At 35.0% G+C, this 20,894-nt stretch overlaps 1 protein-coding gene across 1 annotated transcript in view; it reads left to right on the forward strand.

The window, feature by feature from the left end:
- Positions 1–19,039, forward strand: part of LOC106876982 (HEAT repeat-containing protein 5B) — a 100,793-nt gene extending 81,754 nt beyond the window's left edge. Inside the window, exons 26-30 of the mRNA XM_089360604.1 lie at positions 1,402–1,707; positions 2,537–2,761; positions 3,023–3,174; positions 9,618–9,831; positions 12,292–19,039. Coding sequence (XP_089216730.1) covers positions 1,402–1,707; positions 2,537–2,761; positions 3,023–3,174; positions 9,618–9,831; positions 12,292–12,614 — 1,220 coding nt within the window. The 3' untranslated portion in view covers positions 12,615–19,039. The remainder of the gene's footprint in view (positions 1–1,401; positions 1,708–2,536; positions 2,762–3,022; positions 3,175–9,617; positions 9,832–12,291) is intronic.
- Positions 19,040–20,894: the final 1,855 nt, after the last annotated feature.

Genomic DNA, 20,894 nt, shown 5'->3' on the forward strand with positions numbered 1-20,894 from the left:
CTAGGATTTTTTTTTTCAAGTTTAGTCAATTTGAGTGCATTAAACACTGAACTGCTAGTTCCAAACTTATCACTTGTATAAACTCTATGGGTTCTCTCTCTGTGCATCACCATCACTGTCTTCTACTTTCCAAGCTGGCAAGGGCTGAACTGGCTATCATGGGGCTGGATGTCTGAATTTTTATCAACAGTTACTGTCCTCTTAAATTGGTCAGAGGTCCATATCTTGCTCATCATCATATTTTAACATCCATCTCTCATGCTTGCATAGATTAGATGGTTCATACATTTAATTTTCTTTTTATGATTGGATGCTCTTCCTAACATCAGCCACTTTACTGGGTGTATTTTAAAGGAGCCTCTTGACCCCATGTTGCCTCTATTTGATCACCAACCACTTTGAGATATTGTATGCATTTAATGGTACCAGCTACAGTGAGTTTGTGTTACACTCAACACAGGATTAAAAACTTCTCTTTACACTACGATGTAACCTTTGTTCAAGGCAGTGTGACCAAGAGGGTAAATAGAAGAGAGAGCAATGACAGAATGACCAGAGTGTTGGTGAATGATGGGACAGACAGTGACGGGTGAAATAGTAGTAGAGGAGGAAGTAAAGGAAGTGTGACAGTGCTGGTGGAAGCAGTGCAACAGAAGCAATGATAACAGCTACATGTTTAAGATTTTGAAAGAGAGATAAAGTGAAGGATGTTAATAGGGATGGGAGATAATGGGGGATGTATATGTATACATTCATATGTATGAAGTTCACAATTTCACCCCTACATCCTGGACAACACATGGTAACAAGGCATGGACTCTGAATGTAGAAGACTTGTGAAAACTAGAAAGAAATGGAGCAAGGATTCTCCTCTGGTTGTCTAATGTTATATGTACCTGAATAACAACACAAATAAGCTCAAAGAAAAACTGAATGAAAGAAGTAGATATGGTATGCTAGAGAGATGACTGCATTGATATAGATATCTGATGCATATGAATGGTGGCAGCTGTTTAAAGAAGTGGTATACACTCAAAATAATCGGAATTCATGGAAGAGCAGAGGCTGAGAAAGATTTAGGTTGAAGTGGTGAAGACTGATTTCAACATGTTGCATGTGATAAATGAGATAAAAGATCATGACCATTGACATGCTGTTCTGGAGGAAACTCAGTCACCCATGGAAGCATAATGAAATTTAGGATAGGATTTAGGTAGTGACAGAGGTTAGGACATATATAACATATCTATATTTAGTCTTGTACTCTACATTTTTCTTTAAACCTTTTTTATTAATGGGCTTTCTGTATATAATTGCAGCTTACTTTTTGAAAGTAGTTCTAATCCAATTAATCCTATTTTCAGAAAAATCATTTAAACTTTTTTTTTTTTTTTTTTATAGAAAATAGTGTGCAAACACCAAGCAAAGATGGTAGTACTGAATCAATGGATACCATTGACAGCAACTATGTGATAGGAGAAGGAGGAGAAAGTGGTGAAATTATTAAAGGAAAGTCTGTAGTATATGCTACCTTAGAAGTTTGTCTGTGTGTTCTTGTGCGCCAGATTCCAGCCCTTAACCCTACTGCTGCTAATACTGGCTTTCAAGTTCCAACCCACCTTACCAAGATGACTGATGAAGCCTGTCAGTTAATTTCATCCGTAGTATTGGTCATGGCAGAATTACCAAACTTGTGTTCTCCTGCAGGTAAACCATTTGTCTGAAGTGTTTTAGCAGTATGCTCCGTTGGATGTGTAATGTCAATGTGAATACCCGTCAGAGTGTAAGTATCTTGAGAGAAAAGCTGAACATTAGAAGCATCAGTTGTGGCGTGCAAGAGAGACGATTGCGCTGGTATGGACATGTGGTGAGAATGGAGGAGGATAGCTGCGTGAAAAAGTGCCACACCCTAACAGTTGAGGGAACCCGTGGAAGAGGTAGGCCCAGGAAGACCTGGGCTGAGGTGGTGAGGCAAGACCTTCGTACATTGGGCCTCACCGAGGCGATGACTACGGACCGAGACCTTTGGAAATGGGCTGTGCGTGAGAAGACCCGGCAAGCCAAGTAAGATCGTTGCCAGTGCCCCTGGACTGGTTCTTGTGCGGGTGGCACATGAGATGCACCATTTTGAGCGTGGCCGTTGCCAGTACCGCCTGGCTGGCTCCTGTAGGATTTTCGAGCGAGATCGTTGCCAGTGCCCCTGGACTGGCTTGTGCGGGTGGCACATAAAAGACACCATTTCGAGCGTGGCCGTTTTCGTGCGGGTGACACGTAAAAGCACCCACTACACTCTCTGAGTGGTTGGCGTTAGGAAGGGCATCCAGCTGTAGAAACTCTGCCAAATCGGACTGGAGCCTGGTGTTGCCATCCGGTTTCACCAGTCCTCAGTCAAATCGTCCAACCCATGCTAGCATGGAAAGCGGACGTTAAACGATGATGATGATGATGATGATTTTACTTCCGTTACAAGTGACTTAGAAAAATTTTAATTTTGAACTATCATTCTTTTCTTTTTACTTTCTCTTTAACAATCCAGGATCAGTGACTATTCTTCCCACAATTTTGTATCTGATTACCAGTGTTTTGCGTGAAACTGCTGCTAGATCAGCTGAACGGAAATCACCAGCCATTGTCACATCATGCCTGCAGTGTTTGAAAACACTATGCTCTTCTCAGTTTAACAAAGAAGATACTGTGTCTAATGACTGGTTAAAAATGCTACAGAGTTCTTTAGCAACTATATTAGATTTTTCTCAACCAGGTAAACTATGTTTCCCTTTTTAACATTTCCTTCATAAAGCAGTTTAGTATTGTATCATGGATTGCAGCTCAAGTTTGGAAAAACAAATAACTGTTCTCTTAAACTTCATTTTAATTTCATACTAGTTAAATTATATCACTGACGATGCATGTCTACATACAACTATACATGACTGATAGAGAACCATTTCTTAGAGTCGTTCTTTAATACATCTGCACTTTTTCTCATTAGTGTTTTAACATATCTTGTTCTTTGTTCTAGGAGACGACAAACCTGGTCTTGATGAAAGTACTCTTATTCTAACTCTGGCTGTGTTTGCCATGTCCAGTCCAAAAGAAGTAACAGCTGTACCAAATTTGATGAACCCTTCATTAGAAATTTTCAAAGAAGCTTGGGATTCTAAAAATGTGGATGTAAGCATTTTTTTCTCTGTCTTCCTATGCAGTTCTAATGTTCTGATATAATGTTCAGGGAAATATGAAACATGAAAACACAAGCTTCACACAATAACTGGAGGAAAAACTGTATGATCCACATATTGAAATTGGCCTGTCTAGGATAGCATTGGCTGTGTTATACAAGGGTCGGCTGAAAAGTTCATAGATTGACCAAGATACTCATAGGATGCGACCAAATGAGGTTTATTTTCAACATAGCCCTCCTTGCAGTATACTTCTATCACTGTTGCAGTGCTTGGATCTCATTGGTGAAGAAGCTTTCATACTGTTGGTCAAAAAAAGGTTAACTGCATGTATGACATCATCATGACTGTGATACTGCTTCCCAGTCAAATGTTTCTTCATGTTTGGGAACAGATGATAGTCAGATGGGACCAAATCAGAAGAATAGGAAGGGTGATCAACCAGTTCAAAGCCACAGTCATGCATAGCAGCCATTGAAAGCAAAGACTTGTATGCTGGAGCATTGTCCTAATGAAGCAAGACTCCTTGACTCCTTTCATTAATTTTCCTAAGCATTTCATCTTGATAGCCTTTCATGATTGCCTCAGCAAGTTGATATAGTACTCTCCATTGATGGTGTAGCTCTTTTGAAAATAGTCAATAAACACAATGCCTTTGCATCCCAAAAAACTGAGGCCATCACCTTCCCTGCAGATGAAACAACCTTGGCCTTCTTTGGCACACTGGTGAGAAGTGTTTTTATTGCATGTATCTTCTCTTTGTTTTTGGCTCAAAGTGATGACCCCAACACCCATGCTGGGTTAGGAAACAAAGAAAACCAGTTGGATCTGCTTCAAGCAGCGTCAGATTCTCCCATGTTTTGATCAGCCTGGTGCACTTCTGATTTAGTGTCAGAAGACGTGGCAGCCACTGAGCAGAAACCTTCATCATGCCAAGTTCATTGTGCAGAATATTCTCAACTCTTTCATGGAATATGCTAATAGCCATAGCTATTTGATGTATAGTCAATCATCTGTCATCCACCATGTGGTGAACATGATCAATGTTTTCCTCAGTGGTAGCAGTTGCAAGATGTCCAGATGCTGGTTCGACTTCAGGACTCTCCCTTCCCCTCCTAAATTCACCTGTCCACTTTGGCACTGTTGATGAAGCTAGAGCATCATCCCCTAATGTAGCAACCATATCAGCATGAATATCCTTGTAGAGCTAAATCCTTTTACATAACATCTTTATGCAAAATTTGTCGATTTTCAAGAGAAGTCACTTCTAGTTACTTTTGAAATCTTCTTTGAACATTCACATATCAGTTTACCTGGAAAGGAACAATGCAATTATTAATAAGGGGTACTGAAATTAATATGTGCAAGATTTCACAGTTCATAGTCAGCCTATGAGCTTTTCAGCCCACCCTCATATAACAGGAATGAATGGTTGTTGGTCAGATAAAATTTTGTTGAAAACTTTTAATAGCCAACAATTAAAATGGGCATAAAAAATGAGACATAAATTGAACAGTTAAATGAGATTCTCTAAGAAATTCATTGTCACAGGAATTGACTAAGGATAAAGATTTTTTTTTAAATTAGCTATTCTGTTGATATAATATATAGCCTCCCGTGGGCAATAAAGAAAGAAAGAAATATACTATCAAGGAAAGATATTGATAAATTAATAATAATACAGGTGGCACATTAGTACTCATAATAACCTTGGATAGAATACTTTGTGGTGTTTATTTTGATTCTGCATTATTTTTCATCTTTTTGAGATTAATAAAAAAGCACCAATCAGGGGCAGTGGATTAGTAGAACTCTAAGAATTCTAGACTGGATGCAGTGTGTTGTTCCAGCGCTCTGTATTCTGATTTCAAATACTACCATTGCCTACCTGCATAGTAGATGGAGCTCATCACTGTGTAATACTATTATCTGGTGTCTTGAGTGACTTTAGGGAGTCCAATCTGTTGTGAGCATTTTGACCAGGTCTCTAGTTAACAAGATATCTTCCTCCTTGACTAAAAAAGGTAACCAAAATAGATAAATAAAAAGGATTGATGACAATAATATAGAATTACTGAGTTACAGTGTCACTGTTAGTGGCACAGTCCTTAAAATGTCTTATTGACTAAAGTTTCCAAGGTGAACACTTCAGCATTAATTTAACTTTTGCTGTTAGAGTTACTATCACTAATGTTTTAAAGCCTTATATATATATCTGCAATTATTGTCATTTTAAAGAAGGGCTTTGTATAAATCAGAAATTGTGAGTTTTAGCTGCTATGAATTTCAGTAAAGTATGTTGAAAGCCTTTGGAGATCTAGATATTTTAAGAGACAAAATTTAAGCCGAATTTGAAACTGGCTAATTTGAAATTTTGTTCTGTTTGTAAATCAATATTGTTTCCAGAATAACTGATTACATTCATGCAATCATATAAATCTCTCACTAACAACTACTGCAAAGTAGTTGTTTTTGGGAGTTACTACCCTGCTCGATGGTTAGCTTGTAATGTAGCTTGCAAAGTCCATTCCTTGTTCATACATTTCATTGGAAATGCATCTGTATAAGATTGTGTAATTATATTTGCATTGTTTACATACACAATGTTATATATTTATATGTGTGTGTGTGTGTGTATATATATATATATATATATATATATATATATAGGTAAAGTAAATGTTAGAGGCAATACTTGACAATTGTAAGCACCTGTACTATACATTGTACTATACCTCGTAGAATTCTCCAATTACACATAATTTCCTCGGTACTCCGAGGAAATTATGTGTAAATGGAGAATTCTACGAGGTATAGTACAATGCAAAATACCAAAAGGAACCTTACCCCTTACATCTCACCTTTCTTCCTCCTTTAACGCCGATGTGATATAATTTCTTGGGAGAGAAATACTTTTGCGGCTGAAGATAGCTTTGTATTGTCAATTATACACTGATATAAAGCTTGAAACACGTGTACCGCAGAATCCTTTGTGTTTTTGTTTTTATTTTTTGCATTTACAATTCATATATATATATATATATATATAATATAATATAATATAATATAGGATAAAATCTTTATAAGAATTTATCAAGTAGTCAGCGTGAAAAAAACCCATCGTTTTTTTCCATAAATATATATAATTTATATAAGGGCATTACTATATAGTAATGCCTCACGCTTAGAGGGACTAAATAAGTCAAAACTACCAAAAAATAAGCACATATTTACCGAAAACGAGGGAATGCAACTTTCAAAAAATTAACCTCCTAAAAACATTTAACTTAACAGCAAACCACTGATTTCATAATTAATGCAGCAATGTAGTAAGCTGCATCTTTTATTCATCAGTGCACGTATGGTCGAGACACATAAAAAATAAACAAAAATCAACATACCCCGATGTACCCAACAAAGTACGATGACTTCTGTTCATCCTTATATATCCGTGAAAGAGGCTGGCTTTATCCAGTTGCATCTCGGTAACACGTGCTTTTACAGAATAATATAGAATAATATTATTCTGTAAAAGCACGTGTTACCGAGATGCAACTGGATAAAGCCAGCCTCTTTCACGGATATATAAGGATGAACAGAAGTCATCGTACTTTGTTGGGTATATCGGGGTATGTTGATTTTTGTTGATTTTTTTATGTCTCGACCATACGTGCACTGATGAATAAAAGATGCAGCTTACTACATTGCTGCATTAATTATGAAACCAGTGGTTTGCCGTTAAGTTAAATGTTTTTAGGAGGTTCATTTTTTGAAAGTTGCATTCCCTCGCTTTCAGTAAATATGTGCTTATTTTTTGGTAGTTTTGACTTATTTAGTCCCTCTAAGCGTGAGGCATTACTATATAGTAATACCCTTATATAAATTTTATATATATATATATATATATATATATATATATACATACAAGTTCGAAAGACGAACGAAAGCATTAATATATGTATAAAATAAATGAAAGAAGTTATTCCAAAATTCTGACGACTTTTTTTCAATATATATATATATTTATATATATTTATTTGCTGTACATGATTATACTTTTGTATATGTTTGCTATATATGCTTCTCTTCGTGTATGTGCTTGCTATATATGTTTGTTTGGTGTAAATTTTGTGTGTGTGTGTGTGACAGAGAGAGAGAGAGAAAAGTAACACATGTCTGAGAAGAAAATAGAAAGAATGGTAGCAGACATAAGAAGGTAATGTCAGTGAGCATACAAACACATACACAAATATAAACAAGCGGCAAACTATATATATATACACACACACACACACACACACACACATGTTTATATTTGTGCATGTTTGTATGCTCACTGACAATACCTTCTGTCTGCTATGTCTACTGTCATTCTTTTTATTTCCTTCTTAGACAACTCTCTCTTTGCATGAAATTTATTCTATTGTGTGATCTATTTATATTAATGATATCTTACACTGGAGTTTATTGAATATTCACAATGAAAATGATGTAACATTTTAATATCATATGTGAAAGAAATGTATCTCAAATGTGAATCCATTTATAAATAATAGCTCATAGAAGACTTATTTACAAATTTCTCGATGCTTCTATATTTACATTCTAAATGTAAACAAGCTTACTTTCTTTGTTGGTAAGGTTAAAGCATCTAATGTATATCGTTGAAAATCACTCAGTTGTTACTTTATCACAATTGTCAAGAATACAATAAGTCCATTGTTCAGATTCCACAGGTGACTTTCCACCTTTTTCCATTCAAAAGTTTTTTAACCCAATGTATTTAACCCAACTATTTTTTATAGCTGGATTCACATCTCAGATACATAGTTAATTGAAGTTCATCCTCATCATCATTTAACATCCACCTTCCATGCTGGCATGGGTGGAACGGTTTGACAAGAGCTGGCTTGACAGAAGCCTGCACCAGACTTCTGTAACTGTTTTGGTAGGATTTTAATCAGCTGGATGCCCTTCCTAATACCAACCACTAAGCAGAGTGGACTTAGTGCTTTTTATGTGGCACAAGCAAGGTCAGTTTTGGCAAAGTTTTTACAGCTGGATGCCCTTCCAAATGCCAGCCACTTTACAGTGTGGACTGGGTGCTTTTAAGTGGCACCCGCACTGACAGGGTCATCAAGTACTTGCAAGACGACCAAAAACCTCTTTTGAGAGGGGAGGGGGCATTGGAGGAGGTGATCTTGTGTCAGATGATGAAAGGTCATAGTGAGGCAGAGAGACAGAAACAGGTGTCTTGCTGTAGGGGAGGTACAAAGTTACCCGGCCGAAAAGAGAGAGAGATCAGGAATGAAGACAGAAGCAAGTGCACTGCTGCAAAGGAAATACAGGGTTACACAACCTGAGGAAAGTGCAGGAGAAGGAGAGGGAGAATGGGAAACAGCAGGATAGAGATGGTGGTGAAGTGCAGGGCATACGCAATGATTCAGTGAGATAGGGTGTGGGTGGAACACACAGGTCGGAAGCTAGTGGAAAGCAATGATACAGTGGTACAGGGCCAAGAGGACAGGATTGGGGAGTGGGAGGTAAGCCTAGTACATGAGTGGAAATGTGAGGAAGAGAAGAGAAGAGATTTAGTTTGGTTTGTTGTGGTAGAGTGTGTGAGAAATTTTCTCGTTAAGTGTGGGTGGGACACAGCACTTCTAGAATTCAGTTTCGCTGACATGGGTGGGTCTTCTCAAGAACTTCATATAGCCAAACATTGTCATTTCATCCATGAGGCCCAGCATCCTGAGATTAGTCCTCTTCACTCCATCCCGTGTCTTCCTGGTTTTCCCTCTTTTGTGGGTACCATCCACTTTCAGTGATCAGCGCTTCATTATGCAGCTGTCCTCATTCATAAGCATCACATGGCCAAACCAACATCATCTTCTCGTTTGCATCCAGCATTTGCTTCCACTTATACCCAACTTTTCTCTCAATAATTTTCACTTTGTCGTACATATGCACTGATATTGCACATCCAACAGAGCATACTACCTTCATTCCTCTCTAGTCTACACATCTTCCGCATTCAGAGCTCATGTCTCACTACCATGGAGTACAGCCATTTTCACACAAGCATCATATAGTCTAACTTTCACTCTGAGCGAGAGTAATAGCTCTCTGAACTTCCTCCACCCAATTCTTATTCTAGAAACAATACTTTCAGAACATCCTCCACCATTGCTAACCTCAAGAGAGCCTCTTGGGCATTTGAGAGAATCTAAGTCCTGTGTATATTTATATTTCTCAGTGCTTCTATATTTGTGTTGTTTACGTAAATATATCTGAGAAATGTTAGCTGATATCAGTGCATGAATCATTGTGTGAGTACATAGCTAATAGTGTTGGTAGATGAGCTAAATATAACAAGTATTTACAATTTCCTCTATAGTGTTTTATATGAAAAATAATTTCTCTTCCATTGTTTTTCAGCTTCAGTTGAAGAGCATTCAGACTTTTATCTCCATTCTACAACATACAGACCGTGTTGTTTACACACCATTTATCCATGCCTTAGCTCCCAAAGTTACTGAGTATCTTTATTCAATTACTAATGAACAGCCTCAAAGTGAGACAGAGCTCAGCCTGATCTTTGAATCTATAAAGATGCTGGAAACATTACTAGATTTGGCTGATGATGAGAAACGTAAGATTTGTTTGTTTTTGATTTGATGTAATTTTCTAGGTTTTTTTTTTTGACATTTTAAAATATATCTTCTTGCCTAAATACAATGTCTCTTAATTAATAAAAACAAAGTAAATTAACTCTTAAATAGCTTTTAATTTGAATCAAACTTTGTCTAATGTAAGCATATGCAAAGTATCAAAACATGACTTGTAAAAAATCTGATCATGATACAATTCTTAAATAATTGATTTAAATAATAACTAGATAACTATAATCATTTGACTGATTTTAAGAAGTTTTATTATACTGGCCAGCTTAATAAACACCAGTTTCTTCATTTGCTCCCTTGTATTATAAAAATTATATGAGAACATCTAGATATTAAATATTCAAACTATTGCTACACACACACACACACACACACACACACACACACACACACACACACACACATACACACACATTTGAACAGTTAGCAATACTTTCTTTCTCAAATATCTTCTAGTCAAGTAGTACGATGCCATCTCTTCTGATTGAGACGATCTGCCACAAGAAGTAGACTGCAGCAGACCCACCTTTCTTGATGATCTCTCCATGGATGCTACAAACACTAGCTACCTTCCTACCATTCAGCTAACTTAAATATTTGAAGAATTGGTAACTCAACTGAGTTGTGGAGCACTCATTGGTGAAACTAGGATTTTGCTAATGATGCAGTTATTCTTGCTGAGTCTGTGGATAGCTTAAAGAGTGCTCTCCTTTCACTTAGTAAGGAAGTAGAACCACTTGGCCTGAGAGTTGATATCTGAGCTGGGGGACAAAGGTCTGGGTCTTCAGGTCCCTGGTCCTCCCTGCCTTGCACTCTGGTTGCAAAATTTGGAGACTATCGGGGGCCCTTAGGAGTCACCTGTACTCCTTTGGTATCAGGATGCTTTGCAGGATGATTGGTTACCATTTGCTGAGCATCAGCTCAGAGTGTTTGGTCAGGTTGCTTAATTTTCTAAGTTAGTTAGATCTTGTGTATCTTATTCTTTTCTCTGAGGATTCAACTGGGGTGACAGCTCGTGTTGGTTGGCCATATGGTTATGATGGATGAGGAAGTATCTTGTAGAGATGGGGACTGACTGGAACACTGCTCAGAGGGTTGCCTGGGATAACCCAGGCAAATACCAACAAATGGTGGATGCAGCAATGCACTACTATAGCAGATGACCCCATACCTGACCTAAACTGAATTACCAGATCTAAGTCATCAGAAATTGTATTTCTGAACTTCCAGTGCTGGCAGATGTTAAATAAACAACTTTATTATGATTCTACTTGGTGGTATCAAAAAGTTCCCAGACTTGTTATGTTTAATAAAAAAATAACTTATTTACCTAAGTTTTAACATCATCTCCTTTGAAATAGTCATCTTGTGCAGCAATACACCAGTTCTAACATTCCTGCCACTTTTGGAGTCTGCTTGGAAGTTGTCTTCCATAAGGAAGTCGAAGACCTTTTGCAATTCACTCTGGATCTTGACAACAGTGTTAAAGCGGTGACCTTTGAGCTGCATTTTCATCTTGGGGAAAAGATGGAAGTCCGCAGGTGCTATATCTGGCAAATAGGGTTGGTGTAGAAGTGATACCATGTTGTTTTTGATGAGAAACTCATGAGTGAGGAGAGCTCAGTGAAGAATCCAATTCTTCGTGCTCCACATATCCAGTTGCTTTTTGCCGAATGTCCTCCCTCAAATGCTTGAAAACATTGCAGTAGAACTCCCGATTGACGTCTGGCCCTGGGAGATGAATTCTCAATGCACAATACCATATTTCCAGAGGTGACACTTGTGGCAGGTCTTCCAGATCACTCCTCATCTTCCAGGGACGTTCTGCCGCCACTCAAAACATTGTGTACAACCCATTGCCTCGTCATCGTAAGCTTGCTGAAGCATACTCAATGTCTCTGTAGCAGGCTTCCCAAGTTTAATGCAAACTTTCACGTTAGCTCCTTGTTCCAACTTCCTGTCCATGACAAAAATTGCAGACTACAACATACACAAGAACAAATTTCAGAACTTGTGAAGTAAACACAGTGATGTCACTTGGTACACTGCCTCATAAAGGTCAATGCTAGCTCTCACTGCACACACAGCCATGTATATATATATATATATATATATATATATTAGTCTGTGAACTTTTTGATACCACCTTGTAAACATTAAAACATTAGTTTTGGACTAACACTAAACTGATAAAGTGAGATATAGGGTTCAACCACTGGATCTTGGTAATAACCAGTCCTTTAGCTTGGGGAGCAACTGGTAGGAATATACACAGATTATTGCTTCATTCTCTTTTATGAAAATGTTGAGCCTAAAACATTGCAGTAGTTGTGGAACAAAAGTGTTACTGTTTTCACCTTGTTTTCATTATAATTTATATCATTATTTCTATAAATGATCTAATCTTATAAATGTTCTTTAAATTTCAGGTGTGAATATTATCCTGGTACTTGTTCCTATCTTGATTTCATATTTACTCAGTGATAAAATACTGGTGTCATGTTCACCAGCATCTAAGCTCTTACATGACCATGCATTGCAGCGTCTTATGAAAGTCGGTCCTTTGTACCCAAAAGATTTTCGCAGGGCAATGAGTTCTGCTGTAGATCTCAAGCCTCGTTTGGAAGCTGCAGTGAAAGCAAACCAGACATCCCAAAAAATGGCACCAAACCAACAGAATATGAAGCTCAGTGCTCAACCAACGAAACCTACTATAACTTTGAAGACTGACTTCAGCAACTTCACTGGTTGACTTTATTTTTGAGTTTTTGATTTTTGGACCAGCCTCTCACAGAAGTGCAACAGCTCTGTGTGTAGAGGCCAAGAAATTCAAGCTGATAAAGTTGTATAGACCCAGAGATTTGCACTCATATACTCACACGTCTATATTATACATTTGTATCTACCAACCTATAGATAGGTTCCCAAAATATACATAAATTGACATTTTAATGACCAAATATGAAATTAATTTCCAAAGAGAATTCTGCATTCATATATATTTCTGTGCAAAATATTTGACGGATACTATTCTGCCATCTCTGAGTGCTAATAATGATCTACTTCTAACAGCCACCCCTCCCCATCAAACAACAAGGATCTTTCTTTTTGTTGTTCAAACTGCTAATATGTATGTAAACTCAATAGTCCACTGCTGGTCTTTAATCCATTTCATTAATTTACCACCCTTACACCCGTTTAAATTCTTCTCCATTTCTTTATTGCCCCACACAATGGAACTAAGAAACTTTTGGTTAATGGAACTGAAAATTTTGTCCCCTCTTTTCCCCCAACTTTTTAATTTGGCATATAGTTTTAAAAAGTTTAACTCTAAACATAAACTGAAGTTGTGGAGTTCTGAAATTTCTTATAAGAAATTTTTAAAGTTTGAAATTCTCTTACACCTCAGATCTATATACTACTTCATTTTGTTACCTAAATTGCTGCTTTTTATTTTAACTCCATTTTTTAAAGGTAAAGCTTCTGTTAAGCGTAGCAGCATAGCTATTATGTTTCTATTGTAGTACATACATTTTGATAATCTACCATACCAGCATGGAACAAGATGACACAACAATGGGGTTAAAATTTATTATTATTAATTGTATTATTAATAAACTAAAAATCATTAATATGGAAGCACTTGAGATTGTGTAAAGAAAACCTGTTCATCACATTAGTTATCAATATTTTGATTCTTTTATTATACCAGCTGGCTGCCTTACTAGTAGGATAGTTTTGTCTGAACTATAAATTATTGCAACAATATCTTAAGCATATATTCATGTATGTGTCTATGTGTAAGTGTTAGGTACACATATGCACATATAAATAAAGCTAAACAATCAATATTTGTTTGCTTTTACTTCTGTCTACTTTCTATCAGTTCTATTCAAAGTAGTTTTATAAATTAACAAAGCACCTGCTAATATATTTTATTTGAAATAATGTCAGCAAATAGTAGTAACTTTTTTCCACTGAAATAAAAAAAAATCTTAAAGATATATATATCTGATAATTTAGTTACAAGTATTTTGACACAATGACCATGAAATTAGGGTATTAAAACCAGTGTTTACACTTTCTTGAATAGGGATAGCCATTGTGTTGTACTTTTGGGCAAGGGACATAACTCTGCCTACCTCTCTGCTAGACTAATATCAAAGTGATTAGTGATAAAATGGGCATCCAGCTGTCAAACCAGTTGCTCCAGCAAAGCCATCCTACCTATATTAACACGTAAAATAATACCAATGTCAATATTAATGAGATTAAATTATAAATTAGAAACCTTATTAGGAATTTCAATGATAAATGTTTTTTCTAATTAATAACAACAGTGAAATATATTTTGATTATTACATTTATCAATATCATCTTTATATAAATTTATCATTTGTAACCTATATTCAATAACATAAATTATATAATCGTTTTTGTTTTTCATTATTATATTAACTGATCCAGGAAAATTAATATATAGTGTAAACTGTTGGTGTGTGGAAGGGTGGAAAATTTGAAGTTAGTGAAATTTAGACTTCATATATGAAATTTACTCTAATTTGATGGCTTGCAGTAACAGTTCACTTGATAAAACTTTCCTAATGCACCTTGTAGCATAATTTCAATTCTTGCTGATTAATTTTGCTGGAAATCTTAATAAACAAATCTTTCAGTGACTTGCTGTGATAGTATGTGTGACTTAAATTACTTTTATGTTTTATAGTAATTTTTCTTTGCATTCTGTATGTTTTCTCCTTGAATTCTTTTGCATAATGTATTTGTATGTTTTGGTTTGCATCTCCTCCTCCCCCCCCCTTCCGCCTTTTCTCTCTCATTTTATTGTTTTGTTTTACTACAGTCTTTGACAATCTTCCAAACAATGTCTGGAACTTCATTGAGATGATTTTATTTTTTCATTCATCCACTTCTTTTGCTCAAAGGTTTTGTTGTTCTAGTTTTTGAAGCACTTGGGACATTTTCCCCCAGAAAAGGAATGCAGGTTTTTTTTTTCTCTCCCAAGGAGAGAGATGAGGTCTGTACCACAGTAATGATAGTAATGATATTTTAGAGGGAATTGAACTTTGAATATTGTTTGAAATGTGTAGTATAAAAGCTCACAGAACTGACGCTATCTCTCAGTAGGTTGACCAATGCCATTGTCACTCAACTGTCATATACATTCATTATTATAAAATTTGAGTCACAAGTTGTTTTTCTATATATATATTTTTTTTTTTTTAAGATTCATTCAAGGACAATTTTTAATATTAAAAATTTCATTCACATCCTATTGCAACATATAATTAGGCTGCAATAGATGTTTTGCTGTTTTCAGTTACTAATATGTAGGATTAGTTGATAAATATATGTAATTCAGGTTGAGATGGATAACAATCCACTGATTGTTATCCATCTCAACCTGAACTTGGTTAATTCACTTAATTTGTTTTTATAGAACTAGATTAAATTACTTGATTTTATTTTAAGCATACATACATATATGTGTGTATTTAAAAAACAGTTCATTAGAATATTATAGCAATCAGTTATTAAATTGGAACACAAGGATTGTGTAGTTAAATTTATTGATCAAATGAAAACATGTTTGAAATTTATTAATCTTATATAAACTTAGCTATGTTAGTAAACGCTAAGTGAATAAAACTGAATATTGGTTTTAGGTTTTTAGTTTTTTTTTTTTTTTTCAGTGTAATACTGCTCTTAGGATAAATAAAGACATGACAGCAGGGAGAAGGTAGGGTTTGCAAGTTGTACAACATTAATATTGAGAAATATCACATAGCTCAGTCAAGCATAGAAGGCAGCTGAGAGTTAGGTATTAGATACTGTTTGTGAAAGGGAAACTCAAAGGGTATGATTTTTGTTGAGAATAGACTTCAAAACATTAATAAAAATTACTATAGTTAGTAATTGATGTGAGGTGAAATATATATAATATACATACATACATGGGGAGAGACAAACAGAAAAGCCAAAGAAATGCTGATATAAAAATTGTAAACATTGACTAACTGAACAGAATTGGAGTTCATAGAATAAATGATTGGCTCCAAGAAGAGAGGCCATTTTGCAGGCATATTCTTGTTTCTACATCTCAAAAGCAGAAAAATAATGAGAAAACGAATGAGCAAAATTATAAAACATACTTCACAGTGGTCATCTATATCCTCTGTAAATAAAAGGTTTTGTGGTTTGTATAAACATTTTATAAATTTTGTTATTTATTTGGAGCTTGGCACAGCCCTGTAGCTTGCCAGATCCCGTCAAACCGTCCAACCCATGCCAGCATGGAAAACGGACATTAAATGATGTAGTTCAAACTGTGGAATTTAGTTTTATCTTACATTATGCTTAAGAAGTCCTTATGGAGCAATTGGAAATTTTTATACAAATTTTGTGAGCTGAGAAGTTTTTCTCAGCTTCTCAAAGATTGTGGATTACAGAAAGACTTAGGTTGGAAGTTTATACACATACATAGATACTACATATGTGTATGTATGGTAACTAGACACTCACAAGACCCATCTTGTGTACACACACAAAGGTGAGTGAACAAAGCAAAAAGTAGCATTCAAAACATTTAGTTGGAGTTATATGCCTTTAATAAGTTTGGCTCAGCTTCACATAACTAAGTTCTGTGGGTATCAATATCAGGTGTTCAGAGACAGTCAAAAGAATTTGAAAGAAATTCAGAATGGTTTCTAAGTGAGAGTATTCAGGCCTCCATTAGCTATTTTTGCTATCATAGCAACATCAGTTATTTTATCGGTAGGTTCACATGGTGGAGCCGACAGGATGTTGACATCACTTTTCACTCTGCACAGTGTGATATTTTAGCTGTATTTGGCTTGTTACATTGGTACATGGTAGAGCAGACAAGATGTTGGTATCCATTTGTCATCATTCTGTAGGGTGTAGTATTTCAGTGATAGCAGCTATCACATGGGAAATAGATGATTTGATAGTGTCAAATTAAGTATGCGTTTGTATGACTGACAGGAATTATAGTCAGATGAAATCTCTGCAAGCAGTAAGAATTATATATACTGCCATTGTGTGTGGACCAGTTAGACATAGATTGGTACATTCAGGTTATTAGTGGCCAACAGCTTCAATTCAATTAGCAGCATACTTTTGATGGATACTGAGGACTGCTGAAATATGTGCAGTTTCTGATGGAGATAGAGTTGGCCATTATGAGCCCCAGATGAGTAAGGAAGAGTATGATAGCAAAAATAACCATGTGACCTTATCTCACCAATGGAGGCTATATATTCTCAACCTGTTTGCCATTTTTAATTTGTTTTGAATCCTCTCCACTGCCTCCTAAAATCTGATGATATGGATGTCCTATGCTCACAAAACTTTAATGTGGAGCTGAGTCAAACTGCAATTTTATACACACACACAAACAGGTTGACTAAGCCTTACATCTTGGAAGTTTTGTAAATATAAAACCATGTTTAGCTCTTCAGAGGCTTTTGGCATCTGGTGAGCTAGATATCGTTTCACATCTGTAAGTAATGCAGCTGAATCAACTTGTTAAATCATTTAGCTTTCATAACGGGTCGAGTGTTTTATCTTTTTCTTTGTTTGTAACCTATATGTATTAATGTATATATATATGTGTGTGTGTGTGTGTGTGTATATATATTTGTAGATGCATATGTGTATGATTCACAGTACGACTAAGAAATGGATCTGAGTTCAGATCAATTAAAATGACTGGGATTTCAAGGGCAATAAGATTGGGGCAATGTGTAGTAAGAAAGTATGTTAAGTGGATGACCAGCTGCTATGATGTCTGTTGATGGCCAGGGTAAAGTTAGGGAATAGTAAATAAATTAGCATTTAAAGAGTTTAGATTAAAGATAGAAAATACCTGAAAGCAGGACCTAAGGGAAAACTTTTAACATGCTCCATCTCATGAAGAAAAGTAGATGTGGAAATAATGATGAGAAAAGAAATAGTTGGTGATCTGTAAGAAAAAAGTTGTCCACAGGAGAATTTGTGAAAGAGTTATAAATTGATTTTCTGTGAGGAATCTCCTCATGGCAGATTAATTTCTCAAACTTTCATCATGTTATTATAATTATTAAGATTATTCTAAGTGCTGTGTGTCAAATTCATTATCACTGTATTGTATTTGTTGGTTTTCTCCACTTTTAAATTATTCTGTCTAATTTCGTTTTTCATTATTTTTCTGCCATTGATAATTTGCTATTAAATGATTTACTTTGCATAGATTTGGACAATTTTTAAACTGTTTACATATTTGATAAACCTACTATTGCAGTGGTCAATCACTTATCTGTACATATATTATCAAAATTCTCAATTTCTGCTCACACAATTTGGGTGGAAACAATTTTATTTTGGATATCAAAGTAACAAAATAAGAAACATGCCATGTATTGTCTCTACTGACCTAAGCTTGGATAGTTATTTAGATGGCTCATTGATTTGTTTTTGTTTATTATTTAGTTCCCTTTAGAGTTTGTTTTTTCATTGAAAATTACTTCAAAAGTATCTCTTTTAATGACTTATCAGAAATATTTGGATATTGATTTCCTTACTACAAAATTGTTACTACTAACTGCTGCATTTTCTTTTTTCTGGTTACTCTCTATTTTGTTGTTTCACTGACACCAGTTCTTTTCACAAACTTCAATGTTTGTTAAGTAGTTCCTCTACAATGATTTCCAAATTGAATTATATATTGCTAATTAATTTCATTTCTAATCCATACACAATTAACTTAATTTAGTTTAGATTGTGAAATAACTAATAGAACAACTATAGCTGATATACATGGCCATCTTTAAGTATCCTTATCTTCCACTCTTCATTGTAAAAACTTATACTTTTTATTTGAAATCATCAACTTATTATTCTTGTAAACCTAAAATGTCCACCATATGTTCTGTGATTATGTGTTTAAACTTCCAGATAAGTTTTTAAATGGTAGATATTCACCATGGAGCAATATATCAAATGTGTTGGATTTTACTTTAGGTTTTGTTTTTTAAGGATTTTAATTTCACTCCCAATTCAGCAAACTTACTGTATACTATTATTTTCTGTATTAAAGAAAAAGAAGGAAATCAATAAAATGTTAAAACCTCTGCAAATAAATAAAACATATTACCAAAATATAACTGGTTGAATATGTTAATGTATCATTATTTATTGAACAGTAAGAATGGCCTCATTGATAAGTTATTGGATGTTTCATTGTGAGTTTAGTTTTGGCATTGAACTATATTTATTTTGGGGACAAAATACTTATCTTTATGAGGATTGTTCAGAAATGATTATGTATTTGTTATATTTCAGATATTTACATAAATATTGCGTTTTTAAATACAATGTGCTAAAAGCATGAACTGGTCATGTGATCCCTACTTTTCTTTGAGAACATTTCAACTTATACTTTTATTTTTGTCAAAGCCTCCAACATATGAATATGAGAATTTTACAGCACCCTTTGACACTTGGTTTTTTAAAAAAAAAGTTGAAAAACCTTCATATAACTTATTGAGTCCATATATTATCTTATTACCTTGATATTGTAAAAAAAAAAAATAATAATCATTTGTGGGCTTTAAGTCTTTCATTGAATATTCTGTGGGACTTTATGATGAAGAAAAAATATGAATACATAAAAAAACAAATTAATTATCAGTATATACCAGCTTGGTTGGATATAATGAATCAAATGAAATTGGGTAGTTGCAATGCTGGCAAAATATTCCTGGGTGATTTCAAGTGGTTAACTACTTCCATGTTATTAGTTCAAATTTCACCCTTCGCACTTGGGAGAAAGAAACTAATGCTATTTAGGCAGGCATGACTGTATGGTTAAGAAGCTTGCTTTGTAATCACATGATTTGGGGTTCAGTCCCACTGCCTAGCACCTTGGGCAATGGGCAAATGTATTCTACTATGGCCCCAAATCGATCAACCCCTTTGAATTTGATAAATGGGAATTGTATGGAAGACTGATAATTGCTGCAGTGTTGCAAATTCTTGGTGAACCAAATCTAAAAACCCAGTTGTTATTCTTGTTTGAAGCCATTTAATTTCATTTATGCTGGTAATTTAAGCATAACTACCCTCATTTAACAAAACTATTTTCATCATATTTGAAGCTTAATGTCTGTTTCAGAAATTATTATTTATTGGCAATATGAATTTTCAAACAAGTTTGGGTTCCAAGTTGAATTTCTATTACTCAATCCTCTTCAAAAGATATTTCACAATATTACATCTCCGTTACCATCAACACCAAATATTATTCCCTGTTTTGCTGAAGTAGACCAAATATATTAATAGTTAATACAGTGGGCAGAAACAAAAAGCAATACTAAAAGTATTTTCTACAATATTTAATGGTGACAATTTAATTGGTTTTATCTTACTTTTACAAGATTTAGTGTTGTGTTTAAGCAAGGCATCAAACTTATTAAAATATTATAACTGTTTGTATTTCTGTTTCATTTCACTGATGCTTTTTTCATGTATTGAACTTAGAAATTTTACTTTGAGGTTCACTTACCTTAATATTCAACAACCAATAAGATAAATACCACTTGAGCACTGGTGTTGATCTAGTTGACTCATTCCCTCCCCCGAGCTTGCTGACCTTGTGCCAAAATTTAAAAGCATTATTACTTAACAATTCTCAAAAATGATAATGGTATTATTTTCTTACAATGAACACCTAAAGGACATAAAGATGACATCAAAGGATTGAAACTTCTTTCTTCAGTTTGAATAGATTTTCCTGAACTATTAACCAAATCTTTGGTGTATCCTTTCTTCTTAACTGTCCTCAGGCCTTGTATTTTCATATAAATATTTAATCCTTCACTGGTAGAAAACCACACAAACTCATACCTAAAGAAAAACATAAAACATATTAGTCCAGAAAAAAAAACTCGACTTGTAGGTGCAGGCATGGCTGTGTGGTATGAATCTTGTTTCCCAACCACATGGTTCCAGGTTC

Source organism: Octopus bimaculoides, chromosome 11 (assembly GCF_046866305.1).
Source record: "Octopus bimaculoides isolate indiv1 chromosome 11, ASM4686630v1, whole genome shotgun sequence".
Lineage (NCBI taxonomy): Eukaryota > Metazoa > Mollusca > Cephalopoda > Octopoda > Octopodidae > Octopus > Octopus bimaculoides.